Source organism: Periplaneta americana, chromosome 1 (genome assembly GCF_040183065.1).
Source record: "Periplaneta americana isolate PAMFEO1 chromosome 1, P.americana_PAMFEO1_priV1, whole genome shotgun sequence".
Lineage (NCBI taxonomy): Eukaryota > Metazoa > Arthropoda > Insecta > Blattodea > Blattidae > Periplaneta > Periplaneta americana.
In genome coordinates, this window is record NC_091117.1 from 9,949,857 (window position 1) to 9,975,582 (window position 25,726).

Here is a 25,726-nt window from a genome sequence, read left to right on the forward strand (position 1 = left end):
TATCATGAGGCCATTATCACAGAAGCAATTTCATCCTCAAGACGTAGATAAACGATGTAGACCATGTCCAGTACCGGATTTGAGCCTAGGCAGTTATCTAGAGTGGAAATTTCTGGGGGGGGGGGGATTTTCTCGTTTTCTCTTTCTTTTTCTTTCCTTTTTTTTTATTTTCATTTTACAGTGAAATTTGTTTTTAAATCATTAATTGATAAATCTTTTCTGAAGTTTATTCTTGAACGCTTTGTGAAAGTCAGATATTGTTTTGTTATTGCATTGTCGCGGTCGTGGCGAGAGTAAAAGGAAAGTGTGCAGCTGCATAATTATATTGTAATGCCATTATCACGTTAGTATACTATGAAACTGCTTAAATTTAACTGTTTGTATAAACAAGAAAATCAAATTGGATGTGGTTACTTATTATTTATCTCTATGAATAGTAATCACTATTTTTAGTTACATTTCCAATGTTGTTGTTGTTTTCTAATGCCAGGCATTTGACAATAAAGTCATTTGACCTCTTGCACTCCAATATTTTTCAAAGATATTATCATGGTCAGCTACTGAAGCACAGATTTTGAGATGTTCCAAATCCATTTCTTGGTTTGAATTGCACAATGGGCAGTTAGGGGACTGATATATTCCAATTCTATGCAGGTGTTTGGCCAAACAATCATGGCCTGTTGCCAATCTAAATGCAGCTACAGACGATTTTCGTGGTAAATCGGGAATTAACTGTGGATTATGATGCAGAGAGTTCCATTTTTTCCCTTGATACATTTCCAATGTAATATATCGTCAACAATACTATTTAATCACTTTCCAGCACATGTGTTATATAATTCGATATGAAAGGTTTATGCCACAAAGAGTTGGAGTTTATTTTTCAATTTGCTTTATACTTTCTGTTGAAGTAAGAAATACCTACTAGTAATAAATATACCACCAACAAAACCTATGCTTAAAAATAAACCATAGCCTGCCTTTCACAAATCAATTTTGTTTTAACAAAAAATTCATTCATTCATAGTGTTCTGCCCAAGGGCAGGTCTTTCACTGCAAACCCAGCATTCCCCAGTTCTTCCTATTTTCTGCCTTCCTCTTAGTCTCCTCATATGATCCATATATCTTAATGTGGTCTATCATCTGATATCTTCTTCTGCCCCGAACTCTTCTCCCGTTCACCATTCCTTCCAGTGCATCCTTCAGTAGGCAGTTTCTTATCAGCCAGTGACCCAACCAATTCCTTTTCCTCTTCCTGATCAGTTTCAGCATCATTCTTTCTTTACTCACTCTTTCCAACACAGCTTCATTTCTTATTCTGTCTGTCCATTTCACACGCTCCATTCTTCTCCATATCTATATTTCAAATGCTTCTAGTCGCTTCTCTTCACTTCGTCCATGTTTCTGCCCAATACAATGCTACACTCCACATAAAGCACTTCACTAGTCTCTTTCTTTGTTCCTTCTCCAGAGGTCCGCAACAATGAATAAGTTTGAATATGTTTATTTGCATCGAGTCTGATGTGCTTCGTCAGATCAACTTGACATCATCAATGCTCATCAAAGGAAATCTTTATAATTCACAAGTAAGATGCATGTATTTTGATTCCAGTAATTTATTGTTTTGTGAATTGTAACCGTGTAATTGCTAACCGTATGGTTAGCACAATGCAAGGCCTCTGTGGAGACATCAAGGAAGAAGTAAAAGACAATGAGATAAACTCTATCCCTTAGGCCGGAAATAGAACCACGGACGGCTTGTCTGTGTTCATTGATCTGCCAGGCAAGCGATTGAGAACTGCACTAGCTGACGTTTCATCTGATGAAAGAAGGTATCCCCTCTACACGTCTGGGAAGCAGCAGGCTACGACAGCCTTTACCCCCTGGTACTCAGCTCAGAGGAGGCAAGTCTAAGCCTAAGCCCAGGTGTAAGTGTAAGAGTAGGTGGAGGTGGTCAAATTTTCTCGTTTTTCTGATTGACGCGTTTTCCGGGGCTCGGGTGGCCCCTGGAGAGCAGCGAGGCATGTTTAGATTTTCTCGTTTTTTCGGTTCCCGCGTTTTCCGGAGCTGGGGCGCCCCCTGTAGAGCCCCGAGGCATGTTTAGATTTTCTCGTTTTTTCGGTTCCCGCGTTTTCCGGAGCTGGGGCGCCCCCTGTAGAGCCCCGAGGCATGTTTAGATTTTCTCGTTTTTTCGGTTCCCGCGTTTTCCGGAGCTGGGGCGCCCCCTGTAGAGCCCCGAGGCATGTTTAGATTTGCTCGTTTTTTCGGTTCCCGCGTTTTCCGGGGCTGGGGCGCCCCCTGTAGAGCCCCGAGGCATGTTTAGATTTTCTCGTTTTTTCGGTTCCCGCGTTTTCCGGAGCTGGGGCGCCCCCTGTAGAGCCCCGAGGCATGTTTAGATTTTCTCGTTTTTTCGGTTCCCGCGTTTTCCGGAGAGGGGGCGCCCCCTGTAGAGCCCCGAGGCATGTTTAGATTTTCTCCTTTTTTCGGTTCCCGCGTTTTCCGGAGCTGGGGCGCCCCCTGGAGAGCAGCGAGGTATGTTGAGAGTTTCTACTTCTGTAGATTTATTGAGTAATTCAGTTAAAGAAATAGAGTATACTGAAAGGCAACCTTAACACTATCTATCAGGTCCGAAAATAGAAGTTTTAAGAAAAAAAAATTTAAGGGTATGTTTGAGAAAAATAGTGGCTAGCAAACCCTCTGCTAAGTCGCTTAAGTTTTGGAAGGCTAAAACATAAGTGAACTTGATTGTGTGTGTGCTGGTGCTATACCTCTCTTCAAACATGCAAGGTTAACATTGTGTGATGTAGAACGTCCCCCTTCCAATATAAGGCATTCTTCTCGGATAATAGGCAAGGATTTGTGATCCATAATCTGGAGATGACATATTTTGTTGTGCACTGCAACTCCAGTCAGAATTTTACATATGATGTTTAGCTGCAATTGGTGAGTTTCAATATAATTTTTTCTAGTAAGTTACGAACATTCTGATGTTTTTGTTTTCATTTTCAGAAACAATTTTTTTTTTTTTTTTAGTTTTAGCACATATTTTTCAAATTTTTACCACATAAAAATACATATTTTAAAGTTTTTTTAGCACATAAAAATCCGGACCCTACTTACAAGCCATGGAATTGTATGAAGTAACTGTGCTTCCATCTAGCGGTCGTTATCAAAAAACGGCTTTTCGACAGTGGAAACTCTGGTGGTTGTTCTTATTTTATGTTGCCATTTCATAACACGAGAATGGCCAATCTGGTTATATATATATATGATCAGGGTAATACTAATCAATTATTAATTTTTTTATCTTAAACTCTGCCCCTTTCCTCACCACGAAAGCGCATTTGATCGTTTGTTAAAATATTTATTTTTCAACATTTCTGTGTTGGTGAAACCCTAGATCATATATATCATTCTAGGGTGAAACTCATCGTTGTAATTGCTATGAAAAAACGGCTGTCGCTAAACTGCATTTACATCTTATAAGAAACATTTGGAAGAGATATATTTAAAATGTCATCCCTTAAATTTTGTTTCCCTACTTTACGCATCAAAATGACTTACTATATATGACATGATTACAATAATATACGTAATAAGAGCTGTAATCTTTGTATAAATGTCAAGATGTTGGTGAGCCTGACGGAGACAATTTGCTTTGCAGCAGTGCTGCCAAAGGGACGAAAATTCCTTCAAAAGTGACGGAATTTCAATGTTTATCAATATTGTTAAGGAAGTTATGTTAATATTTGCTTTTATTTGTATATAGATATATTGAGTGGGTCTTACTTTTTTTTTTTAATTTTGACGGATTTCCAGGTGATAGACTGACGGGGCTACAATTTATGTGTTGGCAACACTGCAGTTTTCCCGCCAAGTGCTCAATAACAAGAATTGTTAATTTTCCATGACAAGATGATGAACAACGCAAAATAGAAGGAGCAGGAATAATGTCGAATAAAAAGGACGAAAGTATTGAGATTATGGAAGTAGATAATTCCGATAGAAATAATAAAGCTTCTACATCGAAGTCTTCTACGCAACAAACAGAAGAAAAGTCAAAGTAATGCCCCATGGTAAATAAATTGTGTAGTTGCTTGTCCAATCTAACCTATGTTAAAGCTTAATTCTGTATTGTTTGGGTAAAGGGAGGTGTCATAAAAATTAGTTTATGCAAATTAAACTTCGGACCTTTATTGCAAATAATTTTCTACACAAAACACATCAACTGCTAGTATTCTTTCGATTTTTGCACACTCACTTTTATAATTTAACTTCTGTGTTCTTCTTGCGAACAAAATTCCATCTGCCATAAAAAATGACATCCCCCTTTACCGGAACACCACAGAATTGCATCAGGCATTGTCAGTTTAATAATAATTAAGTAAGTTTACGTTCTGTCTGTACAGTAACAAGAGTGTTCATGACAACCAGTATAGGTGTGGGTTTAAATTTTTTCAGTAAAGGTGGCGGTAAATATGGTGTAATTATTTCTGTGTTTCTGGGATAGTCAAAAAATTAAGACCAGCTCTTGTTGTTAGACACTTCCCCGCTCAGATTCTTGTTTTCCTTTTACCACATCTGTCAATTTTTAATTTTCACATTTAAATTTCAGAGCACGGATACCTCCCTTCCCCCATCTTCTTGACGTGCCCAAACAGTGTACTTTTTTTTTTACCTTCTAGTTTATCTTTCAATTTTTCAGTTACCAATATATTAAGACCCATTTCCTTATTCTTTATTCTATCTTTTCTTGTTTACTGTACTATGCTGCGAAGGTATTTCATCTCTGTTGCTTGAATTCTGCTTCGATGTTTCTTTGCCATTGTTCATGTTTCCGAAGCATTCTAAAATGTGAGTTACAGACCTACATAATTTTCTCGCAGGTTACAGGTAGGCCTATATCTTTATTCCACAATAAACCTTTTACTACATAGTTACGTTTAAAACTAATAAATTGTATATTCTTCTAGGGATTTGATGTTACTTTATGGCAGCCATGCCAATGAGTAGGGCTACTCGCTGTAGGCATTTTCTCGCTCTAGCGATCCCTGCTCATAGGTACACAGTTTGCTTCCCTTTCACGACTGTAAGACTCCTCTTGTAAAGCAGATCTTGTATAGCAGGGTTTTTTCACCCCACTTTTATGAAGGAGGGACCCCCAAAGGCTTGCACTCAGCCTGAATCTTATTGTTCTTACCACTCCTATTCTATGAATGATTGGGTAGCCGAATGGCCGCGCTCTTGTACAAGTATTGCATGCCACACTGTGAACTTACCCAGGCTATGGTATGGAAGATGATATGATGATGATGATGATGATGATGATGATGATGATAGGCGAATTAATGGTGGAGAAATGAGTCCGAGGTCCATTGTGAAAATTACCCAGCTATTGAGGGGGAAACCCAGGAAAAAACCCCAACCATGATTTGAACCTGGGCCTGCTCGTTTCACGTCAGACGTGCTAACAGTTACTTCACAGTGTGGATATATAAATACATTTCTGTGGCCGGGAGGAAAAAGGTCTTAAGTCAATTATTTGTGAAAATGAGATTTTTATATATTCTGAAAGCGGAAACAATTCTCTACAATCTGGTAAAATGGCTAAAGTCAAATAAGACTCCTGACTGGATTTATAGAGCGTTACCAAATGTCCTAAGTACTTTTTGAATCGAGCACACACAGGATAAAGGACTTAAGAATATTTAACACTTTATTCCATACAAACATCACATGTTTACTTTGCAATGCTTCCCTATTGAAAAGGTCAAACTTGTATTTTAGCTATTTTATCACATACTGATGCCCTTTCCTTTTAAAACTTTAAGCACCAGGTAAACAGTCCTATAATTGCTTAAGACCCATTTTGCTATTCCTAATAATTTATATTTCCCATTTATTTTGACATGAAAAGGTCTTATGTTTAAATGGTCCCTTCTACTCAGTTTGGGTTGTAGTCTTAAAAGGGCTTAAGTGCGGTTATTTTTGGAAATAATCAAGAAAATTGTTAAATGAGCAACATTACTTATTTTGGAAGAAATATAAACAAATAATATCCGGGAAAAATAAAAAAAACCTAATAATTGACACAAATTTCAATCTTTCTATTGCTCTCCTGAAAAGTATAAAATTTTTACTGAAGACCTTTTTCCTCCCAGCCACAGATTTAATCCGTACTCAGTTATCACTTTATTCCATTTTTCTAATCTTGATTCTTTGTCTTATGTTCTCTCTCTAAATCATTATGTCAACTGCATACATCAGTGTTTTTGTATGTGCTCTATAATTTTCTCCTAAATTCTTATTTTGTATCTTATTTATTATTTAGGCTACAATGTTGCAGACGATAGCCTAGGTGGTAGGACGCTGCTCTGTCTTACTCCATTTCTTAGCTTATGTTTATTTATACTTTATTTTGTATTTATATTTCCAGGATTGAAAAATGTAGGCCTCAGACCTTCAAAGATATTGTGGGAAATGAAGATACTGTTGCAAGACTCGAAGTGTTTGCTAATACTGGAAATGTACCAAATATTATTATTGCTGTAAGTATTGAAAGATCTGAGAATCGTTATTAACTTGTATTCTTGTACTATTTTATTACAGTATGCATTCTTGTAGGCTATCTTTGAAACTACTGTTACGTTTCTAGACTGGTACGAATTGGAATCAAGTCAAATTTGGTAACGTGGTTATCATGGTCTAGTCATGGCCATCTTGACAATCGCCTAATATAAATACATGTTCAAAGTTTTGAAAACCAAAGGAATTGCTATATTAAACTCATGTTAAATGTACATTTACATTATAAACTTATTCAATGTTGGCTATGTTATGACTGAGAATGTGACGTCATGCCATAGCCTATCTTTCTCATTAGCCATGCATTTAAGTATGCTTTTGTTTGTCACTGAGCAATAATTTGGATGAGTATTTTTTTAAATTTTTGGTATAATGAATACATTTCTCATATGCAGCTTCATGCCTGTCTTTTATATGTAAGCCTATTGGATATAAATTTGGGTATAGAATTTTTGTTTATTTATAAAGGTTAGGATAAAATACTGGTAAAGAGGTCATTGCATACCATAATGCATTTTCAACAAAAAGAACAAGCACGAGAATAACAAGAAGAAGAGGAAGAATACACAACAATATATGGTATTAGTACACTTTAGAAGGGAATATGTAGTAATTATTGATATGAATACTATTGAGCACTGGCAATGAGTTATGTGACGTTATTCTGGCATCAGTTTCTTAGCAACAGCAATGAGTAACGTCACATTATTCTGACTTGCTTAGCAACGGATCATTCAGTTGAAACGCAGGAATTCCAGTGTAAATACTTGTACAGATATATAGTATTGATGGCTAAAAATGATACCTCGTATCTGTAAATTTGCAGGTGAATCAAAAAATGTTTTAAAATTAATTTTTCTCAAAATAGACAAACTTTTTATATATCAATAGTGTTGAACAGCAACGTGGTATGAAAAATAAAAAAAAAGATGAGATTACACTTTATCCATATAAAAAAAGACTTCCCAAATTTTCTGTAAACACATCTTATGTCCAGACATGGATAAAAACTTTACAAGAAGATTTTAAATATCCTCTTATGTAAGATCTTTGTTATATTGCACGAAATGGAAATATAAAAATTGGAAATTTATTTTTGAAGAGGTGGAGAAGTTCAAATATCTTGGAGCAACAGTAACAAATATAAATGACCCTCGGGAGGAAATTAAACACAGAATAAATATGGGAAATGCCTGTTATTATTCGGTTGAGAAGCTTTTGTCATCTAGTCTGCTGTCGAAAAATCTGAAAGTTAAAATTTATAAAACAGTTATATTACTGGTTGTTCTGTATGGTTGTGAAACTCGGACTCTCACTTTGAGAGAGGAACATAGGTTAAGGGTGTTTGAGAATAAGGCGCTTAGGAAAATATTTGGGGCTAAGAGGGATGACGTTAGAGGAGAATGGAGAAAGTTACATAACACAGAATTGCACGCATTGTATTCTTCACCTGACATAATTAGGAACATTAAATCCAAATGTTTGAGATGGGCAGGGCATGTAGTACATATGGGCGAATCCAGAAATGCATATAGAGTGTTAGTTGGGAGGCCGGAGGGAAAAAGACCTTTAGGGAGGCCGAGACGTAGATGGGAAGATAATATTGAAATGGATTTGAGGGAGGTGGGATATGATGATAGAGAATGGATTAATCTTGCTCAGGATAGGGACCAATGGCGGGCTTATGTGAGGGCGGCAATGAACCTCCGGGTTCCTTAAAAGCCAGTAAGTAAGTAAGATATTTGTTTGTTATTGAGATATTAAAATATTTTTTCGTTCACCCATAAAATTTTATATTGTTACATACGAGATTGCTGTTAAACACCATCAATATTTTTCTGCTTTGCAATATCTTCTATTTGAGGACAAAATACAGTAAAATCTCTTGTATCCGGCACCCAAATAACTGCTGGCAATACCAAAACAACTGCAGTTTTGGCTAGGCCAAAAAAAAAAAAAAAAAAAAAAAAAAAAAAGGTCATTTTGTGGATCGCACATACCGCATATTGTTTACTCTTTACATTGTTCACGCGTGAAAACCCCGTTATGTCCCTGAAGATGAGTAAGCTGTCACTTGGGCCTTGCAAACAATTCGCAGAGATGATATCTTTAAATTTACCACTTGAACTCGCCCGTTTTGAAGGGGTGTTGGATGAGTCTAAATAGGAAAGTGTAAAATTCTCTGTTCCTACAGCGTGTAAAAGTTTCATTCGAGTAATGGATAGTATATTATATAAACAAGAAGACATTAGAGATATGTTAAAAAGGTTCTAATTATCGAGTGCTACTTCATCTTCATATTTGCGATGTTGGCTGCACTGCTCTTCACGTCACATGGCCGCCATTTAAAATTGCCATAAGATTATGAAAACGTTTAGTATTTTTTACGCTATTATGCATTACAATAATTATGAACTGATTATTGTACATTACCGTATTTAGTATTAAAAATGAACATTGTACGTATTTCAAAAGTTTATTTTTAAATATCTATATGAAAATTACTAAATTTAAACATGGAAAAAATGTTTGTGCAGTACAGTATGTCTTTACATAAACTATAAACGTATTTTCCAATTATCTGGCAAAATCAGTTATCTGGCACTGGCTTTGTCCCACAGTTGCCGGATATGAGGAATTCTACTGTATTAGTTAACTGTCCAATTTTGTGAACATGTTGTAATGATAATGTAGTGAATCTAAGGCCATGTCTCAAAGCTCACGTCTATACTACATGCTAATAACTAGCAACTAGTCCACACCTGTGGAGTAATGGTCAGCGCGTCTGGCCGCGAAACCAGGTGGCCCGGGTTCGAATCCCGGTCGGGGCAAGTTACCTGGTTGAGGTTTTTTTCCGGGGTTTTCCCTCAACCCAATATGAGCAAATGCTGGGTAACTTTCGGTGCTGGACCCCGGACTCATTTCACTGGCATTATCACCTTCATTTCATTTAGACGCTAAATAACGTAGATGTTGATACAGTGTCGTAAAATAACCGAATAAAATAAAAAAAATAAATCAATAAAAAACTAGCAAGTATCTGACTTATAAACTACACACTAGAGAGCTTTGAACATGTATGCTGGAATCATGGCCTTCTTCATAGATATTTTTCTCAGAGCCATGAAATTACGGTATAGCACTAAATTAAGAAGGCAGTGTCCTAATGCAGTTTAATTACGAGTTATCAGTTGTTATTATTTGGAAATTCGAATTCTTTGTTTATAAACAGTTTGTTTGTAAACAGTACATGAAACTTAAGTCTCAGGTTTATGAACTGAATGGTAATTTTCTGAGATGCTAGAAAAGAAACGTAGAAAGATGTAGAATTGTAAAAGATGTTCAAAAGATATCTATGAAAATTACGTTTGTCTATCAACAATCGAAATAAATGTGGAAAAGGTAAGAGCCTGAAATATTACAATATTAAAAAAATGTAACGCACATACCAACAATGTGAATGTTCCAAGTTAACGTGTTATTCTACATTGAACTTACATTTTATTTCCAGAGCATCATCAGATTTCATAACCCCAATTGTTATTGAGGTATCCATGTTTGTTTAGTGTACAAGTCAACAATCAAGCAAACATTTTCGTTTACTAGCTACTACGGACTTGATTGCTATTTACTACGTAGCTTTGGATCGTAACTTCTGTCACATCCGGGTATTTAGTAAAAAATCTGGCCACTTCAGCTGAAAATGTAGCTTTGAGACACGGTCTAAATAATAATGTAGTTAAACTAAATTACCATTTTTGTAGATGCGAGGTATCACTTTTTTGCCATTGGTATTAGTACATATTCAGTAAAGGAATAAAGGGAAAATAATCAATAATACAACACATAAATTACATTAAATTTATTTCACTCTCAATTATATTCACAATCCTTACAAATAAGAACCAGTTCATTAAGAATCTAAACAACACAGTAGGTAACCCAACTGAGGACATAAATGCTTCACGCAATAGGGATATCTTATGCGAAGTTTTACTGCTAGATGGCAGGAATGTTCCATGCGGCGCAACATGTTGTAGGGCTATGCTATGTTATATCCTACAGTTGATTACGTTTTCCCGCTTGTTGGTTTCCTGTGCGTGTCAAAATTTTATTTACAATTATTTTGTATAACCTAGTATAATTTAATATAATTCAGTATTTTCTTACCTCATAATTTAATTTAATTTGCAATAAATAATAACGTAAACCAGTATAATATTGAGTGATTTCCCGAGATGGGTGGGGAAATCTGCAGTATGCAGAATATAGATACGAGTAAATTGAATGTTCATGAACCTAAACGAGAACTCTGAGAACTAGGTGCACTAATGAAAAAATAGGAACTATGTCGAAGGTGAATATTGCTTCTTTAATCATTAGTATTTATGAACCGTACACTAAAAACAGGATATGCAGCCACCAATGTGTTTTTTTTTATAGAGAAGGGACTATCGAGATTGAATTCCTTTTATATTTTCTGTAGTTGCAGAAAGATCAAATGCAATTTTTAATAGGATGATATAATATGATCGCAGTAGTATCACGATTAGTCGTGCAATTTGTAGGTTAAGGACATGCAGTTTTGAATACTATGTAGGATGATTTTGAAAATTTGAAGTTAAAACATGGTTTTAATAATTAGGATACAGTACATTAAAAACATTATTCACGAAATGGATTTCACTACGGATCGTGCTGGGTAATAAACGTCCCAGTTTATAGAGAGTTTACTGCAGGCGTAAACTTCAGAGACTCCTACAACTACTGCATATAATCTAAGCTAACATAGCTCGCTGTCGAGGTTGCATATGCTTTTATTAATTTTTCTTTTTCCTCTTCCAAAATGAAACTGTAGTCAACAATTCCTTACTTGAAGTACTGGTAGGTACTTTTATTTAATACTTTCGAGGCGCAATTTAATTACTTATATTTTTTAAAGTTTAAAGAATATATTCAGAATATTTCGGGACCTGATTGAAGACAAAAAGCTTTCCCTGGTTTTTACTTATAGGAACATAACAAAAATTTGCCATTTTTAGTTGTTTTTAAGAGTATTTAATATACTATAATCGGAGGCACCGATTTTGGCAGATGACCTCGATGACATTTCCAGTAGGCGAGCCAATATTGTTTGTGTAAGCTGGGAGAATGAGGTGCGATAACATTCTGAGTCGTTCATATTTTCATAACAGCAGCTCATATCAATTATCCTTATTATGAAACACACCACGGTACAGTCCTACTCAAAGAATACCTTTAATAAATGTAAATGACTTCCGTTTGCAATGATTTTACAATACATCTCGTACATTTTCTAAATTAAATTAATTCTTAATTAAAAGGAAAAGCATTGCATTGCGCATATATATAATCCTACCCTTACCAGATCAATATACAAGATTTGTCCAGTAATAATCTAGGGATCGTCTACTGGTGGTGCGACAATTCAAGTTAATAAAATTACGATTCTTCTTCTTAAGAATCAAAATATAATTTGGTTAATTGGGTAAAATTGCATGCTGCGGAAGTTAGATTTATATAAGAGTATAATAAATAGAATTGTAATGGATATTACAAGGGCAATAATTTCTTCACACGCACAATTTTACGAGTGAATCTTTGTTTTAAATTTAAAGGTTAAAAAAAATAAATCGGTATAATTATTATGATCATTACTGCCTCCCATTTTCCATCCCTTAATGTTCGTATTTCGTAAAACTCGGTCTTATCTATTGACTAAGGATTAACATATTTCCATATACATATATATTTCCATATATACTGTATAACAGATTGTATTTTCATTTCGTACAATATTCTGGTCACGAGACATAATCATATACTTTGTCTTTTCGGGATCTACTACCAAACCTATCGCTTTATTTGCTTCAAGTAAAATTTCCGTGTTTTCCCTAATCGTTTGTGGAATTTTTCCTAACATATTCACGTCATCCGCATAGACAAAAAGCTGATGTAACCAGTTCATTTCCAAACCCTCTCTGTTATCCTCAATTTTCCTAATGGCATACTCTAGAGCAAAGTTAAAAAGTAAAGGTGATAGTGCATCTCCTTGCTTTAGCCCACAGTGAATTGGAAAAGCATCAGATAGAAACTGACCTATACGAACTCTGCTGTATGTTTCATTGAGACACATTTTAATTAATCGAACTAGTTTCTTGGGAATACCAAAGACACATATAGACTACTGTAATATTTGTTTAGTTTTTGGAGGTGACTGTCCAGAGTACACAAATACTCGGTCGTGCATGTTTACTCTTATGTCCTACCCATTCCACTGCGACAGAGATAACAGCCGATCTTGCAGCGGTGAGGAACTCGCTCTCCAGTTCACATTAAGAAAATCCATCTGCCAAAATCCCTGGCGCGACCCATAATACACAACGTATATCCTCAATGTTTATATACCGAGAAACAAATGCACAAGCAAAGTGCATCCCTCAAAGTACACGTGCGCTATCTGTTGGTGCTAGTTCAGGATGTCCCTATTATAGGAATACTATGAATTCTCTGTCACTTTTTCTACTGTAGACAGTTGTATTGATATTGACCCATCAGTTGCCCGTGTTAAAATAATAATTTTCGTTGTTGTTTTTTCACCACAATGTTATGTTTGTCTCAGGGTCCACCTGGTGTAGGCAATTCTGTGCCTTGCTCGTGTCCTCTTGGGACCGGCATTCAGCTCTGTAGTTCTGGAATGAAATGCTTTGAATGACGGCGGCATTGATGTCGTGCAGAACAAATCAAAATGTTTGCCCAGCAGAAGGTTATCCTGCCACCAGGGAGACACAAAATTATCATCCTGGATGAGGCAGACAGGTATGATTCTTGTAATCAATGTTTAATAGTCTTCAGTTTGTGTCTGTGCCCAAATGTTGTGGTATAACCTGGACGAAAATGTTACATTTTTCCTTTCCCATGAAAAAATCCAAAGTACAGATTTCTCATATTGGGAAGTACATTATAAATTTATTTTAAAGTTTTCAATCCTATGATTTATCATTTTTTTTTTTTTTTTTTTTTTTTGTAAATTATTACAGTGAAACCTGTTCAAGACGGAAGTGATATGTTCCTAATTTTTTTTCCGTTGTGGACATGTTTCCGTATTATTCAGGTGTGACATTAAAATGGAATATTTTGTCATTCATATACATGGAAAACAAAATGGCATGCCGCAAACTGCAAGAAGTACAAAATATTCCATTTAACACTAATCACATTAAATCAGCTTTCTGTCGCTCATTACGTTGGTGAATCATCTTGATTAAAATCTCATTTTCTGTATAAATGTTATCGTAACTCACTCATTAGTCATTAAACATTACTAAAGTTTACTAATCTCATTCTATTTAATATCTAACACTATACTCTAATACTGTACTGCATATCACTGCACATTATTTATTAATTGGACTAGGAGCCATCCATTAGAAGCCTTGAATTCTGGTTTATTTCATTTCTTTCCCAGTTCAATAGCTTGCTTTGCAGAACAGATCCAGAAATTGGCTTGTTCTTTGAAAGGTCATGAAGAACTCAATCTCACAAAAGTTAATTTATTTTCACATAAACAGTTGCTTTCTGGTTCCTTTTGTGTCACCAATATCGGCCACAAGCCACTCACTCATTATGATCTTTAATTTTTAAAGTGTCACACCTGAGTTTTCCACAACTGAACTTCAACATTAATTCACATAGACTTTGTTTCTAATTTTCCTTTATCTCGATAACTTTTACTTCATCACTTAATGTTAATGCCACATTTTATGCAACTTTTTTAATCACTACACTTGCGCTCTGTTTAGCTACGACAGTATACGGGTGTGAAGCATTGAAAATCTTTGAAGGGACTCGTCTGCCTAGTCAACAGGGTAATAAAATTTATGACCGACAGGCCAACACACCCTCGTACCCTCTAGAATTTTGCAAAGAAAACTTGTTTTTATCTTAGTGACCTACATATTTCGTATATTCCTTGAAATTACACGCTGTTTCAAAATATAGTTACAAAATATAGTGTGTGTCCAAAATATTGTTTCCGTTTTGAACAGTAGCAGACAGTTTCCGTTTCCGCGTTGGACAGTTTCCGTTTTATTCAAGAAAAATTACACATAATACATACAAATTTCGCCAGGACCAATAAATTGTTCCGGATTACTCAGGTTCCGATTTAAACAGGTTTCACTGTATATGCTAATACACAGTGGCGGATTTTCAGAGGAGGCAAGGGAGGCTGTGCCTCCCCTAATATTTTACGAGAACACAATATGGCGGTAATAATTCCAGCTGAATTAAGATCACAAACAAGATATAGCAAATGACGAACATTTTTCCTTTTATATTAATTTTACTATTCACTACGACTAAGATGTAAGTTACGTAAAGTCGACCACATTCAGTTGGTGATGCCCACTCGCTATACTGTAGATAGCACAAATAATTCGTACCGAAAAATAACAGATAGCGCTGTAACCTGTGTAGTCGACATCTAGCAGGCTGCTTTGTCTATGTGAGAGGATTCGGCTACATGATTCTACTCCCCGGTAACCATGACAACAGCAGTTCAACCAATAAGATAGCTGGTTAGTGGAGTGTTTAAACTTGACTAGAACGCGCGAGGGAAGCCGATTTGGAGACGTCCTACCCACCGCTGACAACTGCTTATAGTCACAGCTGGTTTCGGCTGTATTGGGAAGCTCTCTCTCTTTCTCTCTTCTTGGTTTTATAAATTTAAGTCACGTGATGTTAGTTTTCTCTCCCTGCGTAAAAGTTGTATTTTATGTTGTTAGATTTTTCTGGTTTTTGCGGGTGTTCCTGTTATTTTTTTTCTTTTGTATTACGAGATGTATTTATTTATACAGTATTTTAAGTATATCGAGAGTTTAGAAACAAATACAGATTTGTCTCTAGCTTCTTCTAGTAGCAGTTGTTCAGTATGTTGTGACCTAATTGATCGGTTTGAAAAGAAAGAGGATTGTCAAGTTAATTTGCTGTAAAATTAGACTATGTAATAGTAATGAGCAAGCCCTGGATTCTTTGGTTCGAATCAATTTTGTTGTTATATCGTTACTCTCGAAATATTCCTTTTCTTATTCGCTTTATGTAGCAAAGAGTAACGTTCTTAAATTCAATATGACCTAAAAGGACCTAATTCGTAAGTTAGGACTTAGAGTGTCCTAAAAGAGGCAATCTTTACCAAGAAGTTGTAATATATTAACAGTAGGCCTATGTTGTTCATTTTTATTTTTTTCCCGTAAAATCATATAAATTGCTAAACTTAAGATTTAAAATCCTAAAACATAAATTGGATGAGCCACTGAAGCACAGATTTTGAGGTTGAAAATGGCAAGTTGTAGCCAATTTAAGTGAACACCATATTTTAACGTTTTGGTGGCTACTTCATTCACACACAACCCCCAGAATGTCTGGAGAACCACACCTGCTGTTGGTCGACGGGTCCCTTGGACCTAGCTGGGAGATCTTGTTGATCACCAGCTTTCCCTCCTTAAGCCACTGGAGGACGATTTTAGTGTCATAGTAGGTCAGCACTAGGAACAGAAAAGTAGAAAGAGGAGGAAGGAAAGGGAAATGAACCCCTAGGCCTCGAATGCTCTAATGCCGTCGGGGTCGAAGAAAGTAAGATTTCAGAGGACTGGATAGGAAAGGGTAAAGAGGGAATTAGGTATTGGATAGAGGAAAATTATACCAAATTCGGTCATTAACTCATCAAGCTGACCAGTGCTAATTGATGAGTAGCCCCTCCCTGTAGTTCAGCTCGTAAAATTATGCTTACTAACAGCTGCACCACGGGAAGGTAGGGATGGGACATTGGGTATTTGTCCAGGTTGGTTCCTTAAAGCCTTCAATGGGAAGGATTAATGACTCTCCCCCCTGTATCCAACAGATACCCTTTTGCAGCCAGTTGATGAATAATATTGTGAAATCTGTTGCAGATCTCATACACAGAAGACGGGTTAGAAGCTGTCGTGTTCACTGCCCAGGGCGACATGAGACAGGCACTGAACAACCTGCATTCCACGTGCAATGGCTTCAAACACGTCAGCAGCGAGAATGTCTTCAAGGTAAGTGGCAGTCAGCAGCAAAATTGAGTACTACACTCTTACTGTATACTGGGGGTGACTTGGAACACACACCGCAGCGATTTCAATGCTAAAATTTATATTTTTTTTATATTAAATCCCCTAATTATTATAGAAGAAAATGTTATTAAAAAGTTTTTTGTAGAGAAAAAAATTCTGCATCCATTTGTTTTATTAAATTAATATTTTTATTATGAGTCTGTTTGGAATTAATTAAAATTAAAAAGTACCTATGATCTTCTTTAATGAAAGCTTAATTACAATAGGTCATGGATAACTGATATTTTTTGTTTAAAATAAAATAGGGGAAACGAATGTGACATCAGTGTGAATTCATTTTTTAGATTAACAATGAAAATACCGATGTTTACATTATTTCATTGTAATTTTTTTTTTTTTTTTTCGTTGTTGGTAACTCTATAGCATCTATTATAAGCTTTATGGTTGTGCTAACAGATGGAGTTATTTGTCAACAATGTGACGCTGAAACGTGTGTTCAGGTTACTGCCCAGCGATAGTCCTGACGTATTTTATATTTGTGATGATTGGTTAATTAATATTAACCCGGCACTCTAACAATCACACTCACATTCATACAAATTTCCAGACTCTAGACACCCAGGGAATTTTTCTTCTTCAAGAAAAATTCACCGAGAGCCGAGCCCGGGAATCGAATTCGGGACCTCCAGATCTGTAAGCCAGGAACAGACTATGGAGGCAGTCGTGGTAAATTAGTAAATCACAATATAACTCGACCAAGTTAAGTCTGCGAGCCGAGAGGGAAAGTTGGAGGCAGTTCTGTAGTGAAAGGGGGCGGTAACGAGAGGAGATCAGTACAGTCTCATATGACAGCAAAGTTTTCCTACTATACTTCAGTTCATAGAGCGCGCTCTAGTGGTAACAATTCAAGATGCTTTGAAATAAACTGTACTTCTACTTTTACTTGACAGTGAGGTTTGGCGTTTTGATTGGCAAGCGTGGGTGTAGGAGAGAAAGTTGCATGAGGGGGGGAGGCTGGGAGACAGCGTAACTGTTGCCTTTATCTGAAGACAAGGACAAAAAATGCGTGCGCTCCGTAGTGTATTTTAAACGATGTGCACACATTGAAATCTGAGCGTCAAGTGACCTATGTAGCAACTGTGTTTTGCCTCTACATTCCATCCCGATATCCCCACTCGCAGACTTGACTTGGACAAGGTGTAAATGTTCAAATCACTTGCTATGGCTGAGCCATAATATGCGATCCAGCAGGCAGACCTCCATAGATCATTTCATTCAGGTTTTTTGAGAGCAGATTGAATGACAAAAACTTCTTAAGCGAATAATAGCAGGCATTTCCCATATTTATTATTACAATATTTATAATGTTTTAAAGTTTGAAGTGACTTTTGAATGGTCTTATATAGCCTTGTTTAGGTACGATATCTGTGAATGTAATGTGATAAAACCGATTAAATGGGTTACATTTCTCACACGCATTTAACAGAAAACTTAATAAACTCTATACAGTTCAGTAGATACCGAATCCTATGTCTTGATGGTAAATACTCCATTTTCACTGTAATGTGATCACAGATCTTTGATTAAACATATGGCTGCTTATAAGGATACACCAGTGTTAATCCTTCTTCAATTTCAGGTGTGTGATGAACCACATCCTCTTCTGGTGAAGGAAATGTTGCAACATTGTGTTGATGGAAACACTGAAAAGGCTTGCAAGGTATGTTTATGTTGGAAGTTTATGTGAAAGTGATATTCTTTATACCAAGGCAGAACAAATATTGGGCGCCAGATCGCCACTGTAATGAAATATTCTGGCTGGAATGTATTACGACATCATTTGGTCTGCACAGGTGTGTTTTGTTCTTTGCACATGCATAATTCTACTCAGAAGTTATTTCTGATTTTAGTGTTTTTTGGAATTCAGCTAGGAGAAGGAGAGATTTTTTGGCCTTTGATTTGTTCTGTATTCTTAGCCTTGGGTTTAGACTGGGTATCAGTTGAAGATTAGTAACTGGCCACTTCGAGACCAGGGATGTACCGAAGAACGTCAGGTAAAATCTTCACTTAACATGACGGACTGATTTTCGTGTTTTTTGGAGTTCAGATAGGAGAAGGAGAGATTTTTGGCATTTGATTTGCTCTCTATTCTTAGTCTTGGGTTTAGACTGGGTATCAGTTGAAGATTAGTAACTGGCCTCTTCAAGGCCAGGGATGTACCGAAGAATGTCAGGTAAAACCTTCACTTAACATGCCGGAGTGATTTTCGTGTTTTTTGGAGTTCAGATAGGAGAAGGAGAGATTTTTTGGCCTTTGATTTGTTCTCTATTCTTAGCCTTGGGTTTAGACTGGGTATCAGTTGAAGATTAGTAACTGGCCTTTTCAAGGCCAGGGATGCACCGAAGGAAGTCAGGTAAAATCTTCACTTAACATGATGGTGTGATTTTCGTGTTTTTTGGAGTTCAGCTAGGAGGAGAGTTTTTTGGCATTTGATTTGTTCTCTATCCTTCCAAATTCTAAATTAAAAAATACTTGGATTTCTCCTTTCATTCTACTTTTAGGATTAAGCTTCCATGGATAATGTAAAGCCAGCTAATGAAATTTTTCCATCCATATTGGATTACGTGAATTTTGTTAACTTCAATGTGGTTTATCAGACTTTATACTTGTACAGTTATTGATGATTGATGTTGTGTAGCCTTCGAATTATGTTATTGTATTTCTCGGAATCATTGTAACTGTTACGAGATGGTCAGGCATTACTCTCAAATATTGTGAAAACCATAGTATTTGTTACTGCACTGATTTACTTACTACTACAGAGCTAACTCCACGGACATTTGTGTTGGTGTAAAAATCCCAATTAACAATCTACATGACTAACTCCCACACACTGAGTACCATGGCAAACGATCATCAATTGTTTCAAATTTCCTTCATCACTCTCTCCTTGACTGAATTAAAAAAAAATGTTTAGGGATTCCATGCAAAGACATCATGGTATAATTCAAAATGTCTGCCGGCAATGAAAGTAACTAATTTAAGCAATTAGTAACGAAAAGTAATAAATTTGAAAGACTCGAATGATCATGAGTAACAAAGTAACACATGTTGTCCTACTTCACTTTTATTTAATCTTGTCCAAGGTGGAACTGGCAAAAGAAAAAGCTGAAGAATTGATGTCCATTTGAAATGAATTTGCTTGCATTCTTTATGATTTAAATAGTGTGCTTTTGTGTCTAAATTTTTTGCACGTTCTCCTCCTCATCCCTTTCTTCTCTATCTCATCCCTTTTTCCTCGTCTGTTCCACTCCTACCTGTTTCTTCTGGTCTTCCTCGTCCCTTCTGTTCTTTCTCAGCCCTTCTCCTTTTTCTCCTCCCTTCTGTTCTTCCTCAGCCCTTCTGTTCTTTTCGTCCTTTCTGCTCTTTCTCGTCCCTTCTGCTCTTCCTCGTCCCTCATATATATATTTTTTTTCTCCCTGTAACATAGTTATAGTAAGCTTATATTAAATTAATTTTCATCATTTTACTAGCTATCTCAAATCTCAAATTAATTATAATTGATTGAATTAAATTAGCTCATAAATTAAGTTACTACTTTACCTTATAGGTTTATCTAAATTTAAATAAATATCTAGTCTACTAGTCGTTAAAACTTAACTGAAGAATATTCCTGGAGAACCTTTTAAGTGTAGTGTAAATATTCGTAATTTAAATATGTATTGTATTAGTTAATGCTGATTGAGTGGAAGAGAAGGCCTTATGGCCTTAACTCTACCAGCGAAAATAAAACATTATTATTATCCCTTCTGTTCTTCCTCGTCCCTTCCGCTCTTCCTCATCCCTCCTGTTCTTCCTCGTCCCTTCTGCTCTTCCTCGTCCCTTCTGCTCTTCCTCATCCCTCCTGTTCTTCCTCGTCCCTTCTGCTCTTCCTCGTCCCTTCCGCTCTTCCTCGTCCCTTCTGCTCTTCCTCGTCCCTTCTGCTCTTCCTCGTCCCTCCTGTTCTTCCTCGTCCCTTCTGCTCTTCCTCGTCCCTTCTGCTCTTCCTCGTCCCTCCTGCTCTTCCTCGTCCCTCCTGTTCTTCCTCGTCCCTTCTGCTCTTCCTCGTCCCTTCTGCTCTTCCTCATCCCTCCTGTTCTTCCTCGTCCCTTCTGCTCTTCCTCGTCCCTTCTGCTCTTCCTCGTCCCTTCTGCTCTTCCTCATCCCTCCTGCTCTTCCTCGTCCCTCCTGCTCTTCCTCGTCCCTCCTGCTCTTCCTCGTCCCTCCTGCTCTTCCTCGTCCCTTCTGCTCTTCCTCGCCCCTTCTGCTCTTCCTCGTCCCTCCTGTTCTTCCTCGTCCCTCCTGCTCTTCCTCGTCCCTTCTGCTCTTCCTCGTCCCTTCTGCTCTTCCTCGTCCCTCCTGCTCTTCCTCGTCCCTCCTGCTCTTCCTCGTCCCTCCTGCTCTTCCTCGTCCCTTCTGCTCTTCCTCGTCCCTTCTGCTCTTCCTCGTCCCTTCTGCTCTTCCTCGTCCCTTCTGCTCTTCCTCGTCCCTTCTGCCCTTCCTCGTCCCTTCTGCTCTTCCTCGTCCCTTTCACCTGCTGTTTCTCGTCAACATTTTCCTCTTTCTCCTCTCTTCCCTCTTTCTCATGTCTTCATCCTCCTCCTCCAGTTCATTTTTGTTTTCCCCATCTTTATCATTTACTTTGTTAGGCACAACTTTCCTGCTCTGTCACCATATTAGTGGGACTGACCTGTTCGTCTGTTTGCTACTTCTTCCCTTTCCTCATCTTTATATTGTGATTGTACACTTTAATCTTCAGATAATATCTCATCTCTGGAAACTTGGATATGCAGCTGAAGACATAATCGGGAATATATTTCGGGTTACTAAAACCATACAGATGCCTGAGGAACTGAAGCTGGATTTCATAAAGGTTGGTGTAGCTTAATGTTGTTCAGTTTCGACCACCATATGTGTTCTGTTACAATATCACTGCAACGTTTGCCCCCATTTTGGTATTTTATAATTTGTTGTGTTTTTCTGTTTGTCCGTGAGGTCTGTTCAAGTTTCACGCCATGTTTTTCTTTTTTTAACCCTCTCCTAGATTCTTGTCTCTTTTGAACTGAAATTTTATATTGTATTTCATTTACGGTACTCAATTTTCCAAAATATTGGGGTGCAAGATTAGATAAGAACCAACAATATTTGGGATTATGAATAATGCATTTTATGTGCAATCCAGTAAACCAAAGTTCATCTCATTTGGTTACATATTAAAGGTTTTATTGATGTAGGCCTTTCAAATGATAGTTCAAGAAAAGAACACTACAGAATAAACTTCTTTCACAACATGGCAGTAGAACGGAATTATTGTGATACAGGCAAAACATACCGTACTTTCTCGAATATCCCGCGCCCTCGAATAAGCCTTGTACTCCACTTTTGAAAAGAGGGGGTGGGAAATAAAAAATGAAACAAACACATATTACAAAAATAAAAGTTTCAACAACTGTACTCACGACAAATTAAAAACAATTAAATACAGTTCAGTTAACAATAAATTTTATCCTGGAAGAAGGTCCTCCAGTCTTATGCAGTTTTCACTTGCATAAAATTTACAGGCTGTAGCACGATTTCCATGTTCCTCCGCATCTTTGATAATTTTAAGTTTTTCGCTTCAAGGAAAGGATCAAAATCTCTTATCTTTAGTGGTAGTCATTTTCAGAATTGAAAATATGTTGTTGTTGTTTTCTAATGCCAGGCGTTTGACAATAAAGTCATTTGATCTCTTGCACGCCAATATTTCTCAAAGATATTATCATGGCCAGCCACTGAAGCACAGATTTTGAGGTGTTCCGAATCCATTTCTTGGTTTGAGTTGCATAATGGGCAGTTAGGGGACTGATATATTCCAATTCTATGCAGGTGTTTAGCCTAACAATCATGGCCTGTTCCCGATCTAAATGCAGCTACAGACGATTTTCGTAGTAAATCAGGAATTAACTGTGGATTATGATGCAGAGAGTTGCATTTCTTCCCTTGAGATTGTGTTATCAAATTTTGTTTGTTGAAGTCTAAGTATGTAGATTTAATAAATCTTTTCACAGAGTAATACGTAGATTTAGTAACAGGTCTGTAAGTAGCAGTGCTGCCCTTCTTTGCTAAAGCATCCTCATTCTCGTTTCCCAGGATTCCACAATGGGATGGTATCCATTGGAATACAATTCTTTTATTGAGTGATATTAATTGAGAGAGCATTTTAGTTATTTCTGCTGTTTGAGATGAAGGTGTGAGTTTAGAGACTATTGATAGAATAGCTGCTTTGGAGTCTGACAATATAACTGCATTCCTAAATTTATTGATGTGGCATAGAAGATTCCTGAGACATTCACTTATTGCAATGATTTCACCATCAAAACTTGTTGTTCCATATCCAAGGGATCTATAAAGTGAGAAGAGACAGCACGTAACACCTGCACCGGCACCTTGTTCCCTGGAGATTAAGGATCCGTCGGTGTATAAATGAAGCAAGTTTTGTGGAGGGTACCTACTATTAATTGTCTCTAAAGACAATTGTTTCAGTATTTCAGTGTTTACTTCTGATTTCAGTATTTGTTTTGAAAATATGAGGTGCACAAACTATACTTATCACACTTAAACTTGATTCTGACACATGTACTGCTAATCCAAACGCCATTTAACAATGTGAACAATTGAAATACCCGATTGGGATGATAATGGCATGTGCTTCACCTTAGGATAGGAGGAAAATTGGGCAATGTTGCCAACTTCATTTTAAATAAGCTGTGTACGCGTATTCTTTACTTGTGTATATCGGAAAAAAAGTACGAGAAAATAGGGTAATGTGAAAAAAGTATTTGTACAGGGGCGGCTTTCGAAGAGGGGCTGTGGAGCTGCAGCACCCCCAGACATTTGTGGTCTTGTCTCGTTTTATGTTGTGAAATACATTTATTATACAGTCTCTATTTAGCGGCTCGAATTTTTTTTTTAAATTTCGCTCTCATTGACATGCACGCAATCGTTAGTGAAGTCACTTCCTCCCCTGGTGCTGCCAGAGCGAAACCAGAGACAAGGACTATAGGGTGAAGCCACTTCCTCCCCTGGAGCTGCCAGTCTCGTCTCGGATGCTTTGCGCGTTTGTTTTACCCCTCCCCCTGCTGCCCCTCGCCGTGAATCCAGAGTTTCCAGGCGCTGCAAAATTGCAGCAGTTTGTCAGTAGCGCGCAGTTTTAAATACATTTTCTTTAATGTTGTGAGTATAACAAGTGCGACAATGTTTAATTCTGTACAATATTTACAGTCTATTCAGTTCAGTACCTTAACAATTCAGGAGAAATGTGAAATTAAGTGCCCATCAGTTGAATCCCTTAATGAAAAGAGCCGCTAAACAAAATACAAAGGCTCGCATATTTTTTGCTAATTTATCCAGTATCCCTGCTTCATTCTCTCGATCTCCACTCAGTCTGTATTAGATTAATGTGTTTCAAAGACAATTCCATCAGCTGGGGCAACAAGATGGATTTAAAATAAGAACAGTAAATGTTGTTCATGAGAAGAAGGAGCCATTGCTAGAATGTTTTCAAACCATAATGGAATCTGAAACATCTAACATCACAATAAATGGGGCAAGCGTCCTGGTGCGTACTCTTGAAGATTCTGAATTCAATTTCTGGCTCAGTTATTTTTTTCATTTATTGATGTATCGTGTATATAGATTATACAACTAACTACAACATCGCCAGTTAGATATTTCTAAGGTTCAAATCTGCATATAAAAAATTTAATTATGGTTTATTTAACGACACTCGCAATAGCAGAGGTTATATCAGCGTCGCCGGTGTGCCAGAATTTTGTCTGCAGGATTCTTTTAAATGCCAGTAAATCTACTAACATGAGCCTGTCTCATTTAAACACAACTTACAAGATAAGGCGCATGGAACTAATCTTTAAATAAAGTAAGTTGCTTGGTTTATTTTTGTATGCAGCCCCCCTTAATTCAATACCCACGAGCCGCCACTGTATTTGTAATAACTCATTTTTCATTCAGTTGTGTTGAAATCGGTGCCTTTTGTACAGAATGATGTGTAATTGAATCTTAACATGTGTGTCCTACAGGAAATTGGATTGACCCACCTGAGGATAGTGGATGGTCTTGCAAGTCTCCTGCAGCTAACAGGCCTGCTAGCAACATGCTGTCAGGTGGCTACGGTGGCGAGAGTGTGTAAGTGAAATACAGTCATTTTCTTACATAAACAATGTAGTATTAGACTGAAACAAAATGTTTACATCTCTCACTCTTTCCTCGAGACAAAAAAGTTGTATCTGACATGTCTACAAATGTTCAGCTGTGTGCACTCTTATAACAGGTACACTGCAAAAGAAATGCTGATACGAAATTATGTCATTTTCCGAGAACTTTAGCGAGATGGAAAGCAATTTTCCTTGAGATTAATTTTTTAAAACATGTAATATGACTTTTATAACCTGTTCACGTTATTACTTAATACTAGCCGTACCCGTGCGCTCTGCTGCACCTGTTAGAAATAAATATAAAGTAATTACATAATTAAAATAGGACATTTGATCCAGGGAACATTCGTGTTTGATAGAAGGATAAATCGTGTAATATGTTACTTAATTTAAATTGTATTAAAAAAATTAAGATGCGATCATTTTGATCCAGATACCACTCATTTGGTGCAATGACAATTCCTTTAACCTGTTTCTAATTTTTATTACACGCAACCATAGTTTAATAAAGATTGACATCATTTAGATTTAATATGTATACTTTATAATACTTGCTATATGTTTCCATTGAATTATGGTAATAATTTAATTTTAACCCTTGTTTTTTACGTCTTCAGTAAATGGCGCTTGGCCCACTATGGTTCTGAATCCTTCAAATAACTTAAATAGTGATACAGCATATAATATTTCTTTCTTTCGAAAATGTAAGAATTCACGATCTCCTATGTACCATTGCCATGGAATGAATAAATGTGTTTTTTCTTCCTACTAAAA

At 36.8% G+C, this 25,726-nt stretch overlaps 1 protein-coding gene across 1 annotated transcript; it reads left to right on the forward strand.

Annotated features, from left to right (window-relative positions):
- Window positions 1–3,910: 3,910 nt before the first annotated feature.
- On the forward strand, window positions 3,911–24,931 carry LOC138708899 (replication factor C subunit 2-like). Its single transcript, XM_069839212.1, has 7 exons — window positions 3,911–4,076; window positions 6,437–6,548; window positions 13,229–13,425; window positions 16,557–16,685; window positions 18,343–18,423; window positions 21,502–21,615; window positions 24,818–24,931. The coding sequence occupies exons 4-7, from the start codon at window positions 16,611–16,613 to the stop codon at window positions 24,929–24,931; spliced, it is 384 nt and encodes a 127-aa protein (XP_069695313.1). The 5' UTR covers window positions 3,911–4,076; window positions 6,437–6,548; window positions 13,229–13,425; window positions 16,557–16,610.
- The last annotated feature ends 795 nt before the right edge of the window (window positions 24,932–25,726 follow it).